The following is a 21,907-nucleotide window of genomic DNA, read 5'->3' on the forward strand; positions in this document are numbered from 1 at the left end:
GAGAATGGGGCAAATGTGGCAGAATATGATTAGAGAAACAAGCCGAAGCAAAGAGATGAAGTTTTTGAACAAGATATTTGGCTGTGGGGACAAAGTGAATACTAAGTCATCTCAATTTTTACTACCTAAAGTGTTTTCAAGTTTTTTATACGCAGATCCTCTCAAGTGTGGACCTGTTGATGGAACAACATATATTGAACAGTCACAAACAAACCACACTACATATTTAACATTCCCTTTTTCTTTGTCTATCAGAAGAAAAGATGGTGCCTTTGAGAAATTTTCGGATTCTCTTCTTACTTCTTGTAGCGACAATGGTTGGCCATAGAGGTGAAGAGGTGAAAAATGGCACTACTATAGCAACTCTCTCACATCATGAAGGTGAAAACCATGAACCAAAAGGAAAACACAATGCTTCCTTGAATGAAGTTTTGTTCAACACAAGCAAAGATAATTATAGAGGTGGAGGAGGAGGAGGAGGAGGAGGAGGTGGTGGAGGGTTTAGATGGGGATGGGGTGGTGGGGGAGGTGGTGGTGGCGGCGGCGGCGGTGGAGGAGGGAGTGGATGGGGGTGGGGTGGTGGAGGAGGTGGATGGTGGAAATGGGGTTGTGGAGGGGAAGGAAGACATAGACATAAACATAGACATGGAAATGGAAAAGAGTATATAATGGGAGAGTTTGCAGAATGCATGGGAAGAACAAGGTGCGGAGGTATGAGGTTGGATTGTCCTCTTCACTGTGGTGGACCTTGTTTCTATGATTGTCTACATATGTGCAAGGCTCATTGTCGTCGTCGACCTTGACATTTACCCTATACCTATACTTCTTCTTCAAATATGTTCAACTCATTTTTATTTTTATTTCTTCCCAATGATTTAAGGTGGATACAACTTCAAAATTGTGTTCATCAAGATTATAACTATGTGTATTGCATTTGTAACGTAGGAAATTATGTTAACATCTAGTTTAGACTCTTGGTTCAGTTTGTACTTTTCATATAATTTTGTGTTTCAAAATTTAAGTAAGTCTGAGTTTGAAGTCGAAAGGATATTAAAAATTATGTGAGAGTAAAAAATTATAAATTTATTGTCTTTTAAGATTTTGTGTTGAAACGGTGGTAGTGTCTATCTGTTACGAAAGTATGATTATGTTTTATTGGTATTGTATCTTTTTAGTTATCGTTTTTTGAAAGAATAAAAAATTATAAATCTATTATCTTACAAATTTTGAATTAACGATAGTATGATTCTTTTATATAGATTTGAACTTAGAAAAGTGGCTCTCCACACTTCTTATTTGCATTTTTGTGAGAACGATTAGATAATTTAACAGAGTTGAAAATTTAAGTGTGAGTCTAAGTCTTACATTAGGTATAAATAAAAAAGTAAAATATTATATAAGGATGAAAATTCTTAAACTCATTGCTTTAAGATTTTAGGGTTTTAAGTTGAAAGTGATGTCAATCATTGATGTAATTGGACTTGGGTTTTATTGGTATTGTATTTTTGAGTGAACCTTCTTCTCTAAAGACCTAACAATAGTATCAGATTTGATGGTTAGTCTTAGTGATCGGCTCAGATAGTATGATCCCTATATCAAAAGTCTTCCTGACAAAAATTTTAAGTATATGTGTTTCGTTAAAAACAACAATGGTAAAAAAAATACTAGTGATTAGAAATTAAGACTTTAGATTAAAAAATAATTTCAATCACTTTTAATGCTATATTTTCTTGTATCTTCCCATCCCATGTAATATTAAATCCTTTTAGTTACTTAACCCAAATAAAAACTAAATTGCAAAAGATTGTGCATCTTCCATCAAAACTTGTATTTTCTTCCGCCAATAGATATGATTAAGTTAGTTCTTGATCTAAAATTCTCTGACCATATGATATAAATATCTATGGCTACCTTGGAGAAGAAATTGACAATTTTATTATGGATTATATTATACCCTTTTTACAGTTTATTAAATAATATTGTTTGACAGCATAAAAATAGTGAATTTAATAAAAGTTGAAAATTTAGGGTTTGGGCATTGCGTTATTTATGGTACCATCAATACAGTAATGATTGTCCTGAGACGTTGGAGCAGAGCAGGCATGGCAGATACAAGAAGTCAGATTGTGTCCACATGCACGGATTTCAATCTTCTACAACATTCTTACAAAATAAACTATTTAAGTTTTTTTAGAATCTCTTTTATTATTTTCTCATCAATAATTATAGATTAATAATTTCAGGATTAGCTCTCTCCAACATTTTTAATCACTTTATTTATGTCCACATATATATTATTTTAAAGTGAATTTCATATATATAAAAATAATTATGTACTAAAAGGTTTATTTGTCTAAGAAATTCTGTTTAATTTATATACAATTTATTTAACTAAACAACAAATATTTTTGAAATTTATAGTAAATATTATTCTCATTTTGTAAGTATATTTTATTTAAAACGATTCATTAAAAAAATTTAAGACAGGAAAACCCAAAAGAAAAATCAGATAATAGTAGAAAATGTACAGTTTGATAGCATAAAAGAAGAGGTGAGAATAGATATAAAAGAAATATCTGACCTTTTTTTTGTTTTTTATTTTCACGAAAATAAACCGTACATAGACATTAAATATTGAAACAACTGATGAAGTATTTAAAATATCAATGACCTGTAATTATATGAGTCACATCTTAATTGATTATATTATATATGTTTATTATTCATAAAAGTAATAGTATGTTTTAATGTATTTTGTTTGGATCAAATTATTTTAGTGTACATGTCTCTTCGAAATAGAATTATTCCAACTTTGATCAAATAGTTTGGATCGGGTAATAAGATGTATTATTAAAATACTAAGATAACTTAAAAAAATTTAGACTGCAAATAGATAAATATATCGAACTAAAGCTTGAAAGTCAAACTTTAAAGATTAATAAACCATATAAAATACAAAATACAACATACAACAAAATAAGAGGACTGAGATATGTTTATGTTTTTTCAATAATATTTCATTTGTTGTAAAAATTGAAATTAGTTCTTTTTTGAAATTTGAATCTAATTTAATTTTTTAATTTTAAAAATATTTGAATTTAGTCATTTTAATCAAATTTTGTTAAATTTATTTGATATTTAGAATGTATTTCTTAACTAACATTCAACTAATGTTGAGATAAAAATTTTCAAATGATATAAATAACTCAAATACTATTATGAAACGTATTTGAAACGTCAAATAAACTTAACAAAATTAAATTAAAATTCAAATATTTCTAAAATTGAAAAATTAAATTGAATCAAAATTTAAAAAAAAAATTAATTTCAATTTTTATTAAAAGTTAAAAGAACAAAAATATATTTAAGTAAAAAAAATAAATAAGAAAGAAAAAGGTAATTGAAAGACAATTCCATTTGGAGATGGTAACAAAAAAAGAAGGTACAATTGCTCCTACAAATGAATTTTCTATGTTGAGTGCCATCCATTCAAACCCTTTTCACCAAACGTGACCCTTCTCTCTGTCTTTATCTTTTACCCAATTCCATCACCATCAAATCATCTTCATCTCTGCAATCATCTTCTCCTTCAACACTACTAAGAACACACTCTCACTACCACCAACTTTCCATACTTATCACTGTCTTCAACTTACACAAAACCATACAAGTATTTTCAGTGTCTTTTTATGATTTTCAAAATATCTTATATATTAGTGGGTAAAACAAATTTATTACTTTTTTTTTTCTTTCAATTATGGTCTTAAAATGTATGAGATGATGGAGATGTCTTACATTACATTCTCTCTGCATATAACACTTTTTCCCTTCTAAACATGTGTCAAAAATAACATGCATTTGGAAAAGTTTGTATTTACAATCACCAGCAGAAAGTTACACAGATTCATCAAAAACCAAAAAACCAGCAGGGAAAGATGAAGGAGGAAGAACACAGAACTAAATTAAAAACATTGACAGTAACCTAAGAACAAAACAAAAGAAAGAGGTTGTTCTTGCTCATGAGATATGGAAACTGAGGCTTCTTTTGTTTCTACCACAGAAACCTTCCTCTCTTGGAATTTGACTGAGGACTAATCTGTGGCACAGTGAAATTATCATCCTTCAACCTCGATCTGCTGCTACCTTTGATGTTGTTGGTTTCGTTTTGACCAATCACTCTGTTCATCTGTGAAGAACTCAGAAGAGGTGGCGGCGCTTGAGGAACCCATATTCCCACGTTCTCTGTTGAGAAAGAACCCAGATGACTCTCCATGTCACCATCAAACCGTGGCAACGCTTCATCACTCTGCAGTTCATCAAATCTCAGATCCAACAAATAAAAAAACAATTTTTTCATGCAGTTTCATAAACCCTTTTAATGTTTTCACTTATTCAGCATAACAATTTTAGAAATACTATCAGAATTGAAATTTCTTCCGGTAACATATGTAGTATCACATCAAAGTGTATAGTATTACCCAAATGATCCATCACAGAAAACATACCATTTTTATGTTTTCAATGTAATAGAATAGATGAATGAATGGATTTGGATGATCGAAAGAAGAGAGAAAGGAGGAAAGTGGAAACCTTGGAGAAACCAAAGGCAACAGAATATGAATCGAGAAAGTCTTCAACCTGCCACCCAGGAAGAGTCTCTATCAGATACTCCGATATGCTGCTAGCACTTGCGGAACCCATTGCTTCAACACCAACCTTACTCACGGTGGAAGATAAAGGTATTGTTTTTTGATTCGAAACGTGAAAAAGAGAATCAGGGGCAGAGTTTGAAGGAGAAGGGGTTTCCTGCGATGAAGAAGAAGCAGAAAGTTTCACACCAGTGAGAAGGAACCTATCATGCTTAAGGGTGTGTTCGTTCGCAGAGTGAATCGACACGTCACACTCTCTGCACAGAATCGCCCTATCTTGCTGACAGAACGTGAAGGCTCTTCTCTCCTACAAAAAGAAACCATCTTCAACAATTTCAAATATCTGAACAAAAAAAGTTTCTTTTTTTTTTTTGCATTTTTGTTTTTGTTTTAGCATTTTTGTACCTGACAAACATCGCAGAGAGGGTGTTGTTTGGGTCGAAGAAGAGAGAAACGTTGGTGTTTGGAGGCGAGTTTGTTGGCGTGGTGGATGCGGTGGTCGCAGCCGTCGCAGAGGACGGCTTCATCGGCGGTGCAAAAGACCGATGCATCGTGTTTGTTACACACGTCGCATTGGATCTTCATGGTTTAAAGGTTTGATTTCTTTTTTTTTTTGTGAGAGAATGAAGTGAAGTTTTGAGAAGAAGGAGAATAAAGGAAGCGTGGGGTTTAGTTGTGTAATGCTTATGAAAAGTGGGAAGTGATTGAGATGCATAAATATGGTCAAATCGTCATAACTCACCCACTCACTCACTCACTCGTTCACTTCTTCTTCTTCTTGCTGTAGATTTTTTCCTCAAAAGAGAAAGAAAATATACTACTTTCGTTGGAGATGGAAACAACCTCAAAGAGTTTTTTAAGATTTAGTTTTGTTGATTTTTAGAAACCTTAATAGTCTAAGATGGGAATTTTCTATTGTCTCTCCAATCAAAGAGTGTCACGTTTCAAATCTCAAATAAAAATTTCACCTCACTTTTCTAAATAGAATTAGGGTGCACAAACATCACCAGTATTATTTAATTTTATCTTAAACTTTTTTAATAATATAAGTACAGTGAATGGTAGGTGTAGCATGATAATTATTTGGGTTTTGTGTCACAATTCTATTGATCTGTTCCTTATATTAATGTAGAATTTCAGTGATCTTTTTGTTTTCATGTGATGAAGCTATTCATCCTTGACTTTTCCAAAAATGTCTATGATTGTTAATAATACCCAGCTTCCACTGGAACTGTTCTATTCTCTGCTGTCAATTGTGAACCTTTTTACTGTGCTGCACAACAATTATGACCTTTTTTTTTTCAACAGGTTTCTAGAGTTTTCTAGTTATGTTATGAGTTCCATATGCAATTCATGGTTTTGCAATTATAATTGAAGTTGATTCAAGAGCCATATGTTAATAACAAAATTACTAATGTGAAAAAGCAAACATTATATCCACAGATTACTTGGTAAAAGACAGATATTTTGACATTACTTTTTTTTATTATTATTTAATATTATTCTTATTTATTATTCATTTTTCTTTTAAAAAGTTAAATTTTATGGAGATTATTTTATCTTTGAGATGTCAAATCATAATATCAAACAAAATTTTTTCTTTAGAAAACGATAAGTTATTAAAAAAAAAAGGTAGTGATACTTTAATTCACTTTTTTTATCAATTTTTAATTCATTATTTCAATCACCATTAGATCATCACATCACATTATTAAAAAAAATAAAAAAAAGATGATCTAATGATGATTGAAACAATAGGTTAAAAATAGCTCAAAAAAATAGATTAAAATATTATTTTTTAAAAAAGAAATGGAAAAGATTTTGTAAGAATGAAATGTGTACTGATCAAGAATTCATGATACAGTTTTCAATTAAAAATCGTAAAGTAATTGGTTTTTGAAAAGGAAGACTTTAAATAAAAAAAAATCCTTAAACTTTTAAGATTTTTCACTTACTGTATATTATAGTTGTACCATTATTAAGATAAATCATCAACGTTGATATAATTATAAGAACTTTTTGAAAAAAAAAAATATCATAAAAAATCAAATATCATTTTCAATCCAAAAATTGAAGATAACACGTTTATAATATTTCTTTATTAATAATAGACTAATCATTTACCTTAAATTCTTAACATGACAAACTGAAGGCGTTAGATCGTTATTGTTGTTGAAGTAACTATTGAACAATCTTAAAATTAGCAAAAGGTTACTTTAATTTGAAAAAAATAATAATAAGGATTTTCTACCTTCTATGGAAGAAAAATGAAGTAATTAAGGAGGAAATATGACAAAAGTGGTGTCACTCTAATTCTAATCTTTGGAATATTGATATCTTAATTTTCTTGTTTTCCTAAGTTTAGCCAAACAATAAATCTAACCCAATAAATTTTATAAATGTAGCACAATCAAAATAAATACTCTAAACCAAAATCCCTTGACCAAAGTTGAGCATTGTTGGGACCAATTTCTATCAATTCCGATATGATTGGAACAGTTTCGAATTTAATTAAAATTTTTGCTGAACCCATTGAAATATATACGAAAAATATCATAATAAGAGTGTGGAAAAGAAAAATGAAGAAAAAAAAAGAAAAGTTGGGTGAATATTCTGTTCTTTATACCCTAAAACTTAAGAAGTGAAAGAAGGCATATAAATGAATGGCCAACTACACTCTACAATTGACGGAAGCTGAAGGTAACGTCGTTGTCTTAATTCATCCGTTAGGTTTGGAGATCCACATTTTGTGTAACGTGTTATGTATGCATTATTAATAATAAACCAAACAGTTGAAACGCTTTACTTCATTATTAATGCATTAGGCAACTATGTATAAATATATAAATATTTATAATACATTTTTTAAAATGTGTTTATTATTAAGGCTTTGTTATTATGTTTTCAGTGTAGGTAATTTTATTGATTTTCATATTTAGTTATTGTTTTTTCACTTCTAAAATGATTGATTAGTATGTCATTTTCAAAATTTAATGTTAATTTTATTTTATGGGTAAAAAATGAATATAATAAAAGTAGAGCACCAGTATTAAAACTCATTTACAAAAAATTACAATTTATTATTCTCTTAGTAGGCTACATATATTATAGGTATCGATAATAGAGAAGCTTAAAGCAATATACATATATTATAGGTATTGATATAAAACTGGCTTAAAGCAATATAAGGTGAACCTAAAAGAAGTTAAACTATAAACAAAATTAAGAAAACATATGAAACATGATCTCATATTGAAACAAAATAGAAAGGATACAAATCAAGGTAAACAAAATGATGCTTAAAGTATTGAATATCGTGTATTGTATTTGGCTTCTTTGCAACAAGACAAGCTTTGAGTAAAAGTCGTCTAAAACCTTTGTCTAATAACCTTTGTAGAAATTTCTATAAATATGAAGGTTTTTCGTGTATGCTTTGTGTCAAATTGAAGATGCATGAACATTCCTCTTCCCTAGCATTTGGGGACATGTACCTATAAATGTCTTGACCTTGTAGCAATGTTAACACCCCTACTCCTATTGGCTAACAAGTATAAGAATACCCAAAGATATCGGTTATGAGTTACATAGAACATATTCATATAGGCTTTAAGCATTGAACTAGACATTGGTATCAGTCACAATGAAAAAAGTTAACATTTAATAGTTTGTGTTTCATCCATATCTAATCTACCTTCCCTTGCTTAAATATTGTTGGAATCGAGAGTTTACCATTAGGTCAAAAGTTATAGTCATTAGTCATGGCACAACTATTTTTACTTAATAGTATAACAGTTCAAACATTACAATTTGATTGTGGTCCGGCTCACTGGACCTCTGCCACTAAATAATTGATGTCACCTACAACAAATTTTACTCCATTCATACATTTCCAAATAATGTTAATGGTTAAAAAAATCATTTCATTGGTGATGTTTTTTAACTAAAATGTGAAAATGTAATATATATATATATATATATATATATATATATATTAGATTTAATAGCTTTTTCCATTTTTTATTGTTTTTTTTTCAATTTTGGGTGTTTTTAATATGGTTTATTCTTTTTTTTAAAAAACGTTAATGTAATTCCTTTTATCAAATTCATGATTATAATGTTACTACAGTGACATGTGATATTTATTGCTTGAGTCACAATTCTATTAGACATATCAGTATTGTAACACCGTTACCATTAATTTGACATAAATATGTTAACCTATTATTTAAAGAAAATGATATCAAATTAAGAACATTCAAAATAGTGAGATAAATTTAAAAAACTATCATATAATGGTAAGATAAAAAAATTCATATATATAAAAAATTTGATAAAAAGACCATCCAATAATTACAAATTCATATAATACTCGTATTAGTGAAGACATCATCATAAGTTATATATAGACACACTTTTAAAAAGATCCACACAATGAATCGTGGATAATGCGGGCCGGTTTAAGCAGATTAACGGGTCATGATGATACTTAACACACCCACACTTTTTCTTGTGTTGAACCCACATTGATATATATATAATCCATTATTTTGAAATTAAAAAAAGAAAATATTAACTTAGGAAGAAACAAATAAAAAAACAATATTCTTGGATGACATTGACTACACTAGCTTCTTCACTTGTTGCAATATTGAATGAATAGGTTCTTCCTAGTTTATACGCATTATACATATCCATCAATTCCATTGTTCTTGTTCTTGTTCTTCCATCACTATCTTTTTTATGTGCATTCTTCAATCATCAAATTCAAACATCACACACTATACTATGCTTTGGATAATGTTTTTTTTTACACTTTACGACACTCACAAAGCCTTATATTCGAACAACTTGGCCACTCTTTGCCAGGGTGTCTCTTATTATTATTATTATCCTCTTTTTACACTTTCCATAAAACAATATTAAATATCAAAAAAAAAAAATCACCACCGTTACTTTTAATTATAATATAATCTTTTTACTTAGAGTATCCAAATTTTTTAACATATTTTATTTGTATCATTCTTTTCTCCTTTTAAGGCACCGATTTCAACTCCCTATACTAATGTTCTGTCTCCAAAATGAGTTGCAAAAAAAATGCAATTAGTTCAATTTCTCTTTCTCTCTTACATAACCTAATTTTTTATACCAATAATCGAGTGGTTGCCACAACAAAGAGTTAACAAAAGCGTTGACCAAAGAAAATGATCCCTCGTAAATTTTTGCGACAGCAACAACTAATGATTGTATATACCAATAATCCCTCACTAAAAAATATGCATCAATAGATAGTGAAATGAAAATAAGAATTTGAAAATCAAAACATACCTAGTTAATCAATCATTAATCTGTTGAAATAATTTGTAGAGGAGACGTAATAATAATGATATTTGAATCAAATTCACATAAAAAAATATATAGGATTAAGTATGTTTTAGTCTATAAACGTTGATCCAAAATTGAAATTCGTCAATGTCTGAAACTTCGATCCATTTTGATCCATAAACTTTAGAAATAAATGAATATAGTTCTTTTAACCTAATGTTAACTTTTTTTTTACATGTCAAACGCTTTTTATGTTAATATTGGAGTTGTTTACACTGTTTGACACATTTCTGGTTCAATATCTACTGAGAAATGCGTTCGACACCTAAAAAAAAGTTAACATAATTGAGTTAAAAGGATTATATTCATTTTTTTTTAAGTTTAGGGATTAAAACTTATTGAAGTTTCGGACATGGACGAATTCCAATTTTAAATCAAAATTCAAGGACTAAAACATATTTAACCCAACGATATATCATCTTTAATCCAAAATATTAAAAATAATATATTTATGTATATATTTTTATTTACATGATATTTAAATTTTTTATTTCTACTCTATATAGAACTTAGATTCTCAATAATCATCAAAATCAAGTAGTTCAATATTCCTTATTGAATGGTGGGGTTTAGTTTTATTTCCCCTTCAAATCTCCTTGCATATAAGAATATTAACTACAAACCAAGTTGGATTGTAGTCTACGCAACAGAAGTTCGGGTTCATCAAGAATCTTTTTTCATGGGTTCAGATTTTTCTTCTGTGAAATATTCATTGATTATATGAAAATTTAAGCAATAAAATGATTTGATTTGCTCCATAAAATGGTTGAAAGTTGGATGGGATAAATTTAGTGCACAGAGTCTCATAATAAATTTCAAAGGAGAGGATCAGATAGAGGAATGGGAAGACATGCTTTTGCATGAAGGTGGTGTAATAGCACAGTCAAGAACATATCTCATCCTCTCCACCATACCCTTATTTAATAGACAGATACACCATTCGAGGGGCACCCTACCCTACACTGTTTTTTCGTTTATGATTAGGGTTTCATACTTACATTTGTGGGATCTTGCATAATTACTGGTTATAAAAAAATGTTCTATAATTGATGTATAAACTTTAGTGATGATAACGTGGTTTGGTCCGACGAGTCGGTCCGGCAGGCCTGTCAAAAAAATGTGGGACAGGTAGAGATATTGAGTCCGCAAAAATCTGACCCATATAATTTGTAGGCCGCATAAAAAAATTGCACGTGTGTGTATTGATTACTTTTTTTCTGGACTAGACTTCTGTATGAACGATCCAAATTATTGAATAAATGGAAAAGACAAGTGTTATGTATTTTTGAATGTGCTAAAATTTGAAGAATATGTCGTGTGTGTCAAAGTATGAAGATGAATATGATAAAAATGTTGAATTATACATTTATCTTTTAATTCTTCAAAGTTTTTGCTTAATTTTATAAACTCATTAAAGTTTCTCAATTTATTGAACATTGAAAACTTTATTACAAGATTTTTTTTTTAAATAAATAAATAACATGTTGGCCCGGAGATCCATAAGCCATTACGTATAGGACAAGTCAAATTTTTCTACTTACATTTTTAACAAGAACAAACCAACCTAACCTACATTTTACAAGTTAAGTACAGAAATATCCGCATTGTCACCCGTAATAAACTTTCTATTTAAATCTCCATTGTTATATATCAGGATTCTTGTTTATAGATGGTTTAAGGCGATGATAACCTTAATTTTATGGAAAGAATTATATGCATCGATGAAGGTAATGATTAAACCTATATTTGTATGTCTAGATTATTTTGTTATATATTAAGGGGTACAGGGTAGAGTCCCTATCAATTCTTTTTTATATATATAAAAGCTAAATTTATAATACACAAAACAAACTTTGGGACAACGTTAACAAAGGAACACTTTTTTTTTTTTTTGTGTGTGTGACAAAGTTAGCAACCATGATTGGGCCTAAATTTAGTGAATACTGACATGTCTAAGGTCCAAAAGATTGGTCTTGCTTATGGCAGGACCATCAGCTACAAATTAAAAATGTGTTACCTTCAATTTTGGACAGATCTGAGTAATGAATGACAGAAGATGCTAATGGTGTTTGTGTGCAACCATTCCAAACTACAAGAAGTCAAAATTTTTTGGCAGTTACCAAACTTAGTAATTAATCAGGTTTGAAAAAATCTCAACTAAAAAGTGTTTTTCTTTTTTATTTTCTTACCAATTAAATCTTTTTATTTGTTTGTTTCTTTTCCATTCCTTTTCTCTTCTCACCGTTCTTGTCTCTTTACCAAACTAAAGATTTTTTCTGACAAGATATTCACTGAATCTACCTAATTAATTAATATGAAAACATTAGAAGCTTAAACAGATATTCGCATTTTGCATGTCTAAGTAAAAAAGAGAAGCACAGAGAAGAAGAAAAAGAAGGAGCAGAAGAAATAATGAGAAAGAATAGAAAAGGAAATAAAGGAAGAGAGAATAGTAAAAAGAGGAAAAATGCAAAGATGCAATAATCAACCCAAAAGTTTAAGGTATTAGGCGTGAGCTTAGAAATTACTTTTAGTCACATCCCAAACACCATTTCTTGCCACAAAAATCCTTTGGACTTGAAGCGTGAATAAAGCAGAAGCTCAGCAATACCCTCTGCTTTAACTTCAATTTTAAAGCAAGAATGATGGTAAAGATCAAACAATCATTTGCACAATGAATCCTCATGTCAAGAAACAATCATCCCTACAACCCTAAGAAATAGCACTTTTCAATTTATATAACGTATACATATCAAATATATGTATAATTAGTTTCAAATCATGATTACTTCATCTCCGTATAGTTCTTTAATGTTAGAAATTTTACATTTTAACAAGATTTGTAGTCTATGTTATTTGCTATCGAGTCGTTATTGAATCATTCATTAATATTTAATTTTACATTCGAGATACATGTATCTCACCACATTCACGAATATAAGATCCTATGTAAGTGGGACAATATAAACTTTTTTCAAATATATAGTAATAATTTAAACTAAATCAAAGAATACACTTATCCGTATCATATATACATAGGTTTTTCATTATATCTTAACATAAGAAGTATATCGAAAATTCTACATCAACGAAAGATAATATATAAATAGATATAAATTTTACCAAATTTAAAGTATATTTCTTAAGAATATATATCTCTAAAAAGTCATATCAGCAAACCCTATAAAAACAAATGCAATTTTAACAGTATAAGCAACCCTAGGAAGTAGAAAAAGGCATTAAATTCTGTGCATGGAAAGATAATAGATGCAATATAGCTTTTGTTATCCGTGAAATAATGTTACCAAAAGCAAGGCACTTATCGGGTTTGCAACTGATGGATGATGATGCATATTATGTTGGAAAAAATTCACACACACAAAAAGATTATAAAACAAAACTCCTCTATATAAACTTAAAATTTTTTTTTCTCTCATTTTAAACGATCTTCTATATCTATAGTCAACTTGTTTTTTTCTCTTTAATCGACCTGATTCTTCCTTTGTTCAACTTGATCTTCTCTTTTAACGACTTGAAAATGAAAATGTTTGTAACCTAGAAAGTGCTATCATAACACAAAGAATATATCAGTAAACAGCATAACAATAGCTTGAAACAACAGATTAATTATATACAATTTCTTTCTCCGGCAAAAGTAAGCATGTTTGGTCTTAACCTTAATTCATCCTTCTGGTCCAACACACATTGTTGCATGTTAGAAAAGGAATAGGGTTTCTTTAACCTCCACAATATACCAGTTTTTTTAGTGAATGATAATCCAGAATTACTGTATCAGTAATAGAAATTCATTATATAAACATGAAATCTAATTGATATGCGCATCAGAGAGATAAATTTTAGTTTTGGTTGGAAAATAACAGCATCTGCCGTATCTATCTTTTCTCTTTTCTAATGTATATATCTCAATTTAGTGTTTTAAGTTTCTGGAATTATTTGAACCTGTAATCTATATCTTGTGTATCAATAAGTTAATAATTAAATTTTACAATAATTAGCATTATTAAATATATATGATATAACTAAAACTATAAAAATAAAGTATTTACATTTACGATAAATACTGTAAATTATAATATAAAATTCTTTAATTATTCATATTTTAAAATATTAAAATTAGTATAGAAATTAGTTTGAAACGACAAGAGAGTTTTTTTTCTTCTTCTTTTGGTACAGAAATATGAATGCACCTCTAATGTTTAATTTGAATTATAACTGAAATAAAAAGGAAATAAATAAAAATACAGAAATTAAAAAAAAAAAACCGAAAAAACTTGTGTTTGAATATATGGGTTGAAAGAAAGTAGAAAGAACAAATAAATTATAGGAAAATATTTTTTATGTAACCTAAAAAATAGTTTTACTCGACCATTTTTATTAAAACTTTCGTCTTTATTTATGTATTTTTTGTTTTAATTATAATTATCAAGGTTTAATGATTCATTTTATATATTACTTTTTCTTATCTCATTACTAATTCTTTGTTTATCACTAATTGCCTTGAGATTATACGACTCATAACATAAAAATATCAATTCATTATAGAAAATTTTAAGGACATCACATACGATAAAAATCTCAACTCATTAGGCTAAACTTGGGATTTATTCATTTTCTCCAACTTTATACTCATTTTTCCTTGACATATGAGTTGTGATAAACTTTATATTATAAAATAGATGCACAATTCACAACTTAGTGTACACAGCACTTAAACATAAATCAAAAGGGTGTGAAAAAAGAATATTTTATTTTCTTCTTCTTTCGTGAATGATAACGTAAGAAAGACATAAGAAAAGGTTTGTTTAATTGAAAATAAAAAAGGAAAAGGAAAAAGAGAGAAAAGACATTGTGAGTAAAGTTTTGTGTTACCTTGGTTGAGACATGATGACAATTTATCGGCTGAGAGGCCAACGATCGTACACTTTCGATAATATTCTTATTTTTCTTTCACTTTTTTCCCTTTAATTACATCACATCACATATTATCATATTATTTATTCATTTACACTAAAAAAATAGCGTGTAACAATAATTTTGCTATAATCTATGTTCTCATGTACCATCATTTGAGTCACATGCAAGCTCATTTGGATTTTGGACCAACCCTATAACATAACTATAACTATATCTATTGAGACATGGGGACCATCCATCGTCAAATTTCTATATAACATTACATTTATTAAATAAAAATTACTTTTCTTAACTTATATGATTGGATTAAATTTGACCAAAAATTATAACTATTAGTTAAGATGTAATTATTTCTATTTAAAAATATATGAGTTTAACCATCATAATTCGATTATGACTCTATAGTTGCTGTCACCATAATATATATATATATATATATATATATATATATATATGTTGATGTTAATTTGATGAGTACTTGCTATGTATCACGTTTTTATACGAGTTTTGAAAAAAAATAAAAAATAAAAAGGAAAGGAAAACATGTGATAAGATATGAGATGATAAAGTTGGAGCATAGCATTTGAAGTTTGAATGGAAGAAAAGAAGCGCAAGGCTCGAGAGAGAGAAAACGGGATTCTGCGATGGGACACGTTTGGATTCTTCAAAAGAATAACATTACTACAAATCGTAAGGATAACGTTTCTACTTCAAAATACTAATATTAATAAATAAATAAATAAATCAGAAAGATAATTATTTATTTGTTTTTTTAACATATGTGATTTAATTTAATGGATGATACATTTTATTAAAAAAAGAAAAACCTTGGTTAAACTATTCTGCTAAAGATTGTACTTTTATCTTGTTAATAAATTTTGGAAGATGTATATCTTATTTGATGTTTTTTTATATAACAATTTTTATAAATATCTCCTTCCTTCCTTTTCATAATTCATGCATGATTACAAATTAAGGCTTTAATTATTTAACTATTTTTTCTAAGGTAATATTGAATGGGTTATTAAGTGGATAGAAGTATAATTAATTTGTAAATTACTAATACAATTATGATTACAATAAAGTTTGATTTAATATATGAATAAAATTGTAAGAGATAAACGGTTGAATTCAGTGCAATAATATTTTTAATTTTTAATATAATAAATAAATACTAATTGTCGTATAAAAATAGTTGAACATTAAGAAAATGAATAATGTGTTTCTTATATATAGTAATTGGCATGCGTATTTATTAAGGAAGAATTTGACATTATAATATGTAAATGATATTGAAATGTACTCCTTCTTACATGTGTTATTTAATCTTTGAATCTTGGTTTTGTAAATTTAAAATTTGTAGTAGTTCATATTAAGATTGTTTTTTTCTTTTTCAATATACACGTATAACAATTACTAAACATTAGACATGTGTTCAATTACTTGAACCATTAGCAAAAATAAAATTAACAATTTTTTTTTTACTAAAACTATTATATATATATATATAGTTACTTAAAAAAATAATTTAATAAGGTTCCATTTTTATATAATTTTGTCACCTTCATAACTAAAATTATACTCTCAAATTCACATCTTGTTTGAGATATGAAGAATGAGTCTAACGTACACAATCCATCCTAAATCATATCATTACTCCCAATTCAATAAAAATTTTGTACAAAAAGTTTGACGACAATAATTAAATTTGAAAGTAGTCTTAAATTCAAATTTCATATGTAATAATGTAATGAACAAACCAAAGAAATAAAACCACTTTAAGAAGTGTACAAATCCAATTAATTATCATCAAAATTTATCCATTTGCATATTATGTCTAAAAGACTTAAAATCCACTTTCAAATCATTTCAACAAATGTTATTTAAAATTGTGTCAAATTCACTAAGTAAAAAATCATCATTTAAACCGATCAAGATTGAGTTCAGAATTTTTATTGATTTTCTTGGTATTGTTCTCTGTTGAGCATTAAAAATACACTAGTATTTTAAATATATTTTAAAACGTCAAAATTAGTATTAATCAGTGTATTATGAAGGCACAATAGTAGAACAGCACAAAAAAAAATCTAACAGAAAATCTAAATTGGTCGAGACCGATCTAACCCACACCCTAGTTACCAACAACCAATTTAATATAATTAATTACTCATAAATTTCTAAACTTTTCAGATACAGAGTCTACTTTATATTCTAACTTGAAATTTATTACAAGTTTATTTTTCCTTTACCTTAGGTATATTGCTTTATATTTTTAGGACATATGAAACAAAACATCTTAGGATCTCTTTTGTTACTTCAATAATCAACACATAACTATCAAACCACAAATAAATGAGTTTTTGTATACCATGGTGTCTTACTTTTCCAAAATTCTCAAATCCTAATCACCATAAGGAGAGTAAATAAAATAAGAGCTTAACTAGATGGAAATTTGAAGCTATCAAATCTATCCAGAATTTGAAGGTATCGCAATCTCAAAATAAATATATATATTTAATACATTTTGTTTTTTAATTTTAAAAATATATTTAATTCAATTGTATTAAATTTTGTTGATCTCAGACCTTTGTATAATGACATTTAATTTGTTTATACCATCTGCTATATATATAAAAGTTCAAATATCAATTTAAAACACTATTTAATAAGTAAAAAAAATTAATATTATTAGATTAAAATAGTTATATCTATTTATTTTTTTTTAATTTTAGAATCAAAATGTATTAAGTTTGAAATATAAATAAATTTTAATTTCGCAAAAAAGTTTGGTGATTAAAAACATATTTTATTAAATAAAATATTGAAATATACATACTTTTATTTGTAAATTTAAGAGTAATGTGAAGTATTAATGTCGAGTTAAAAGAAGATTTGGGCATTAAATTTGGATTAGTCGGTGGATAAACTATCTGTCCTACCATACAAAAATGAATCTGACTTTAGCAGTAATATTTTAGCTGAAGTGTTAATTTCAGTGTAATTATCATACAATAATACTAAAATCACACTTTCTAGATTTTGAACTTAACATAAAAATTATATATATTAAAATAATTATATATATATATATATATATATTTGGAATTTTTCTAATAGAAACTAAAAATCTAATACATATCAGTAACCAATAATAGTGACCATTAATTTAAACCTTTATCTCACCCTTAGATTTCTGTGAATTAAAGAACTTTCTATTTAACATAAACATGGCACATGAAAGATACTTGATGAATGAAAATTATGTAAATAGAAAAATCTCTTGTTGAATGAGGAACAACGTACTCCTTTGTCTGATTTTCATTTTAATAATTTTGTTCTAAGTTGCTAATTACCTTCATTATATTAACTCTAATAAGATGACAACATATGGTAATACTAATAAAAATTAATTTTGTAAAAATAATATATTTATGAAGACTAAAATAAAATAAATCTTATTTATGAGTATTATGATTAAAAATCCTTTAATTTCAGTCTAAAAAATTGTTTTTATTTTAATTTCTGTAAATGTCGTTTCTTTTATTATTTCTAGTAATACTCTATGGTGAGGTAACACTTTTAATAAGGTGTCAAATGACATCATTATAATATATCATCGCTGCTTGAACTGATAATAAGAAAAATATGTAGTAGAAAGAACAAACAAAAAGTAATACGAGGAACAAAATCAAAGCATAAAAAGAACAGAAAAGAAAAAAGTAGCTTAAACCTTTACAATTAAACAATCTCCAGTTCATATTTAAAATTTTATCAAATTATTTGTATTTAGCTGGTTATTATGATTTGTTTAACTTATGATATGTAATATGACTCTCTCGTACTCATTTGAAATTTTACTTAATTCAATTGCTTATAATTTTACATGTAATATGACATGTAATAAAATTTGTCCAATGTACATACTAAAGTGATAATTACAATGCATTAAAGAATTTATTTAGGGTGTATTTGGTTCAGCGTTGAAAAATTAATTCTCTAATGCAGAGACAATAATTAGTTGTTTTTTATTTCACATGAATTCTTACCCTTTAATTAATTTTGGAAACCAAATACGTATTGATCATGCGTTAGACAATCAATTTTACATCAATTTAACCCAATACCAAACATGTATTTAGTGGTCAATCCTTTACCTTCAGAATTTTGATCAATAGTCCAATTAGATGACATTATATAAACTTAGCCTTATTTATTATTGGTTAATAGAGCATGTGATCAATTACTTTATCAACTCTTTGTCAAAAGAGTTTTAAGAATAATTAAATAAATGAAAAAAGTGATATATAAGCAAATAAAAGAGATAATAAAACCCTTTATGAAAAGTAAGAATGGTAAAACAGGAAACTAGCTAGGGTTTATGAGTAACTAGACTTGTTAGGTATCGTCATCCCTTATGTGTAATTCACAACCTAAACTTATGGCTCTTCCAAATTAAATAGAAAAAAATAGAAAATAATCAAAATTAAAGTTAATAAAGGAATTCGATTCAAAATTCAGCTTGAAAATTAACACCATAGTCAAACTGTTCATTATATTTAAATATAATATTTATATATATTAAGTTCATTAAAAAAAACATTTATATGAATAAGATTCTTAATATTTACACTATCAAAACATGATAATAAATTTGTATTATAACTTTTTTACTATTAGACCATGTATTTTATTCATGAATAAGAGAAAACTTATAAAAAAATATAATATAATTATTTATTTAATAAATTGTTATTATAAAATATTTAATAATTGTTTAATAATAAAAAAGAGTTCAAACCAAGTTAAAAATTTTAATTTGGTTTTATTTAAATTTTATATTAAATAAAAATAAAACTAAATATTACTGCATTTGATTTATATGTTTTTTAATAAAAAATTAAACCAAGTTGAATGGCTATGACTATTAGTTTGATGAGAACAAAAGACATGAAGAATGATGGCTACTTAAATAATTTATCTTGTTGGGCCAGCCCAAACCGACCTTCAAAATGGTCTATAATTCAATCATGATATACACTAAATCGGGAAGAAGGATTTTGCAACACACAGAAAGAGGAAAGTTACACTTCTCAGTTTTCAAACCCTAAATAAACCTTCTTCTCCATTCTTTAAACCTCTTTTCAGCTTCTGCCAATAACATGCATCATAATACTTCTCCACCTTACATAATTTTTAATAATATATTTCTACTAAACCTAATAAACTTACTAAAAAGATCATGATATCATATTAAGAAAATAATTTCAAATCTAATTCAACTTAACAAAACCTATTTATAAAATAAACCATAAAAATATACCATCAAACTCATTCTAAGTCTTTTATAACACTAAAAAAAGTTACATATTAGTTATAATTTCCCTTTTAACTATTACGTAGCTAATTTTTTGTTAACAAGTTGTGTGACGGATTAACTATCAAATTGTTATGAAATGTTTCGTAACTAAATCCAGATAATTATAATGAAAGACATGATAAACATACAAATTTTTATTAAGATATTGTTGGAAGTCTCATATCGATTAGAAATAAGGTCAATTCACAATCTATAAGTGGATGCAATCCTCACCTTACAAATCGATTTTGTGAGGTTGAGTTAGGCTTAAAACTCACTTCTAACATATACATTTTGATATCATATGTTAAAGAGTCTTTAAGCATATTTAAGCTTCACATAATTAATCGCATTAGGCAAAAATTGTTTCGTTTGTCGTTTTTTTTATCGATAAATGTTAGTTGTTAGATTTTTGTTAGTGGGAGAGTTGAACCGAGAGTCTTTCTCACCCTCTCTTCTAAATCCACCAAACCAACTTTATTTCTCCAAATTGTTAGTAGGAAAGGTCAAACTCGCGACCTTTTCCTTCCTTTCTTTTCATCTAACCACTAAATCATCTTATCACTCGTCCGTATATCATAATTTGATATCAATCACTCATGCAGTATAACTAATAGATTAGTTATAGTTGGCGAGTGATTGAGATTAATTAAGTGTGATGAGTGGTGGATAGGTGTTGAGAGGTGAGGCAGTTTGTTTAAAGGGTAGATTTTGCATAGTATTATGGTGTCTTTAAAAAGGTATTGTTGACCTGTTTGAGACTCATGCACCATCAAGATTGAGAGCATCATTTTCAATTGGGCCACTAATTGGTCTAATCATAATTATATTGATTCAAGAGTCTTGGTCTGCATCTTTAATGCCGCAGAGAGAAGAAACAAACAAAAACAAAACAACCAAAAGTTAGTAAAAGAAAAAAGGGGAAAAAAAAAATGAATCAATCATGGTTGAAAGAAACACTGCAAAGTTACTTGAGAGTGCGAGAATGTGACATAGTGGACAAAGGGGGCGGCCAAATAATGGTAGTAGTAATAGTTGGTGAAAAAAAAAAAAAAAAAGATCATTTCTTTCCTCGGGCCCCTAATAACAATTCTATTTATAATGCAAACTTTGCCTTTCCGAATCATATATATAATAATCTTAGTAAATTCCAATTGGTTCTGTCAAAACTAATTTTTATGCTTGTCCACTCATTCCAGAATTCATTCTTCTTCTCTATTTACTTTTCATTGCTTTTTAACACAGTTACCATTAAAAAAATCATGTTTTATCACACTTTTTTTTTTCTTATATCTCATTCCACCACTTCAATGGAGGTCAAGTTTCTAAAACATTCACCCCTTATCATAATAATGGACATGTCAATTATAATGTTTTCATCAAAAAAGAAAAGTGTTTAAATTTTGAACCATTGTTTTTTATTAGGGTTAAGACTGATTTATAGTAAATAAATGATTATAAATCTCATCTTACAAGCTAATTTTATGATGTTAAATTAAGTTTAATAAAATTTACTTTTTAATATAATAATATCATAACCGGTCGATTAGAGTTTATCCTATCAAAATTTCTTATTTGTTACGTC

The 21,907-nt window shown here is 27.6% G+C and overlaps 2 protein-coding genes across 2 annotated transcripts; one reads left to right on the forward strand and one right to left on the reverse strand.

The window, feature by feature from the left end:
- On the forward strand, nt 1-1,057 carry LOC114194206 (uncharacterized). Its single transcript, XM_028084315.2, has one exon. The coding sequence runs from the start codon at nt 264-266 to the stop codon at nt 801-803; it is 540 nt and encodes a 179-aa protein (XP_027940116.2). The 5' UTR covers nt 1-263; the 3' UTR covers nt 804-1,057.
- A 2,782-nt stretch (nt 1,058-3,839) lies between these two features.
- On the reverse strand, nt 3,840-5,453 carry LOC114193280 (B-box zinc finger protein 21). The gene is made up of 3 exons (XM_028083010.2): nt 5,055-5,453; nt 4,591-4,956; nt 3,840-4,306 (listed from the first exon to the last, which is right to left on the reverse strand). The coding sequence occupies exons 1-3, from the start codon at nt 5,232-5,234 to the stop codon at nt 4,052-4,054; spliced, it is 801 nt and encodes a 266-aa protein (XP_027938811.1). The 5' UTR covers nt 5,235-5,453; the 3' UTR covers nt 3,840-4,051.
- Nucleotides 5,454-21,907: the final 16,454 nt, after the last annotated feature.

This window comes from Vigna unguiculata, chromosome 8 (assembly GCF_037176805.1).
Source record: "Vigna unguiculata cultivar grain cowpea cultivar isolate G323 ecotype 2 chromosome 8, ASM3717680v1, whole genome shotgun sequence".
In the NCBI taxonomy this organism is placed as follows: Eukaryota; Viridiplantae; Streptophyta; class Magnoliopsida; order Fabales; family Fabaceae; genus Vigna; species Vigna unguiculata.

Bases quoted from the DNA above. Each gene is read 5' to 3' on its own strand.
- LOC114194206 (XM_028084315.2), top strand. From the start codon at position 264: ATGGTGCCTTTGAGAAATTTTCGGATTCTCTTCTTACTTCTTGTAGCG.
- LOC114193280 (XM_028083010.2), bottom strand. From the start codon at position 5,234: ATGAAGATCCAATGCGACGTGTGTAACAAACACGATGCATCGGTCTTT. The intron at 4,957-5,054 runs GTACAAAAATGC...TTCTTTTTGTAG, and splicing joins CTCTCTGCGATGTTTGTCAG to GAGAGAAGAGCCTTCACGTT. The intron at 4,307-4,590 runs GTTTCCACTTTC...GATGAACTGCAG, and splicing joins TTGCCTTTGGTTTCTCCAAG to AGTGATGAAGCGTTGCCACG.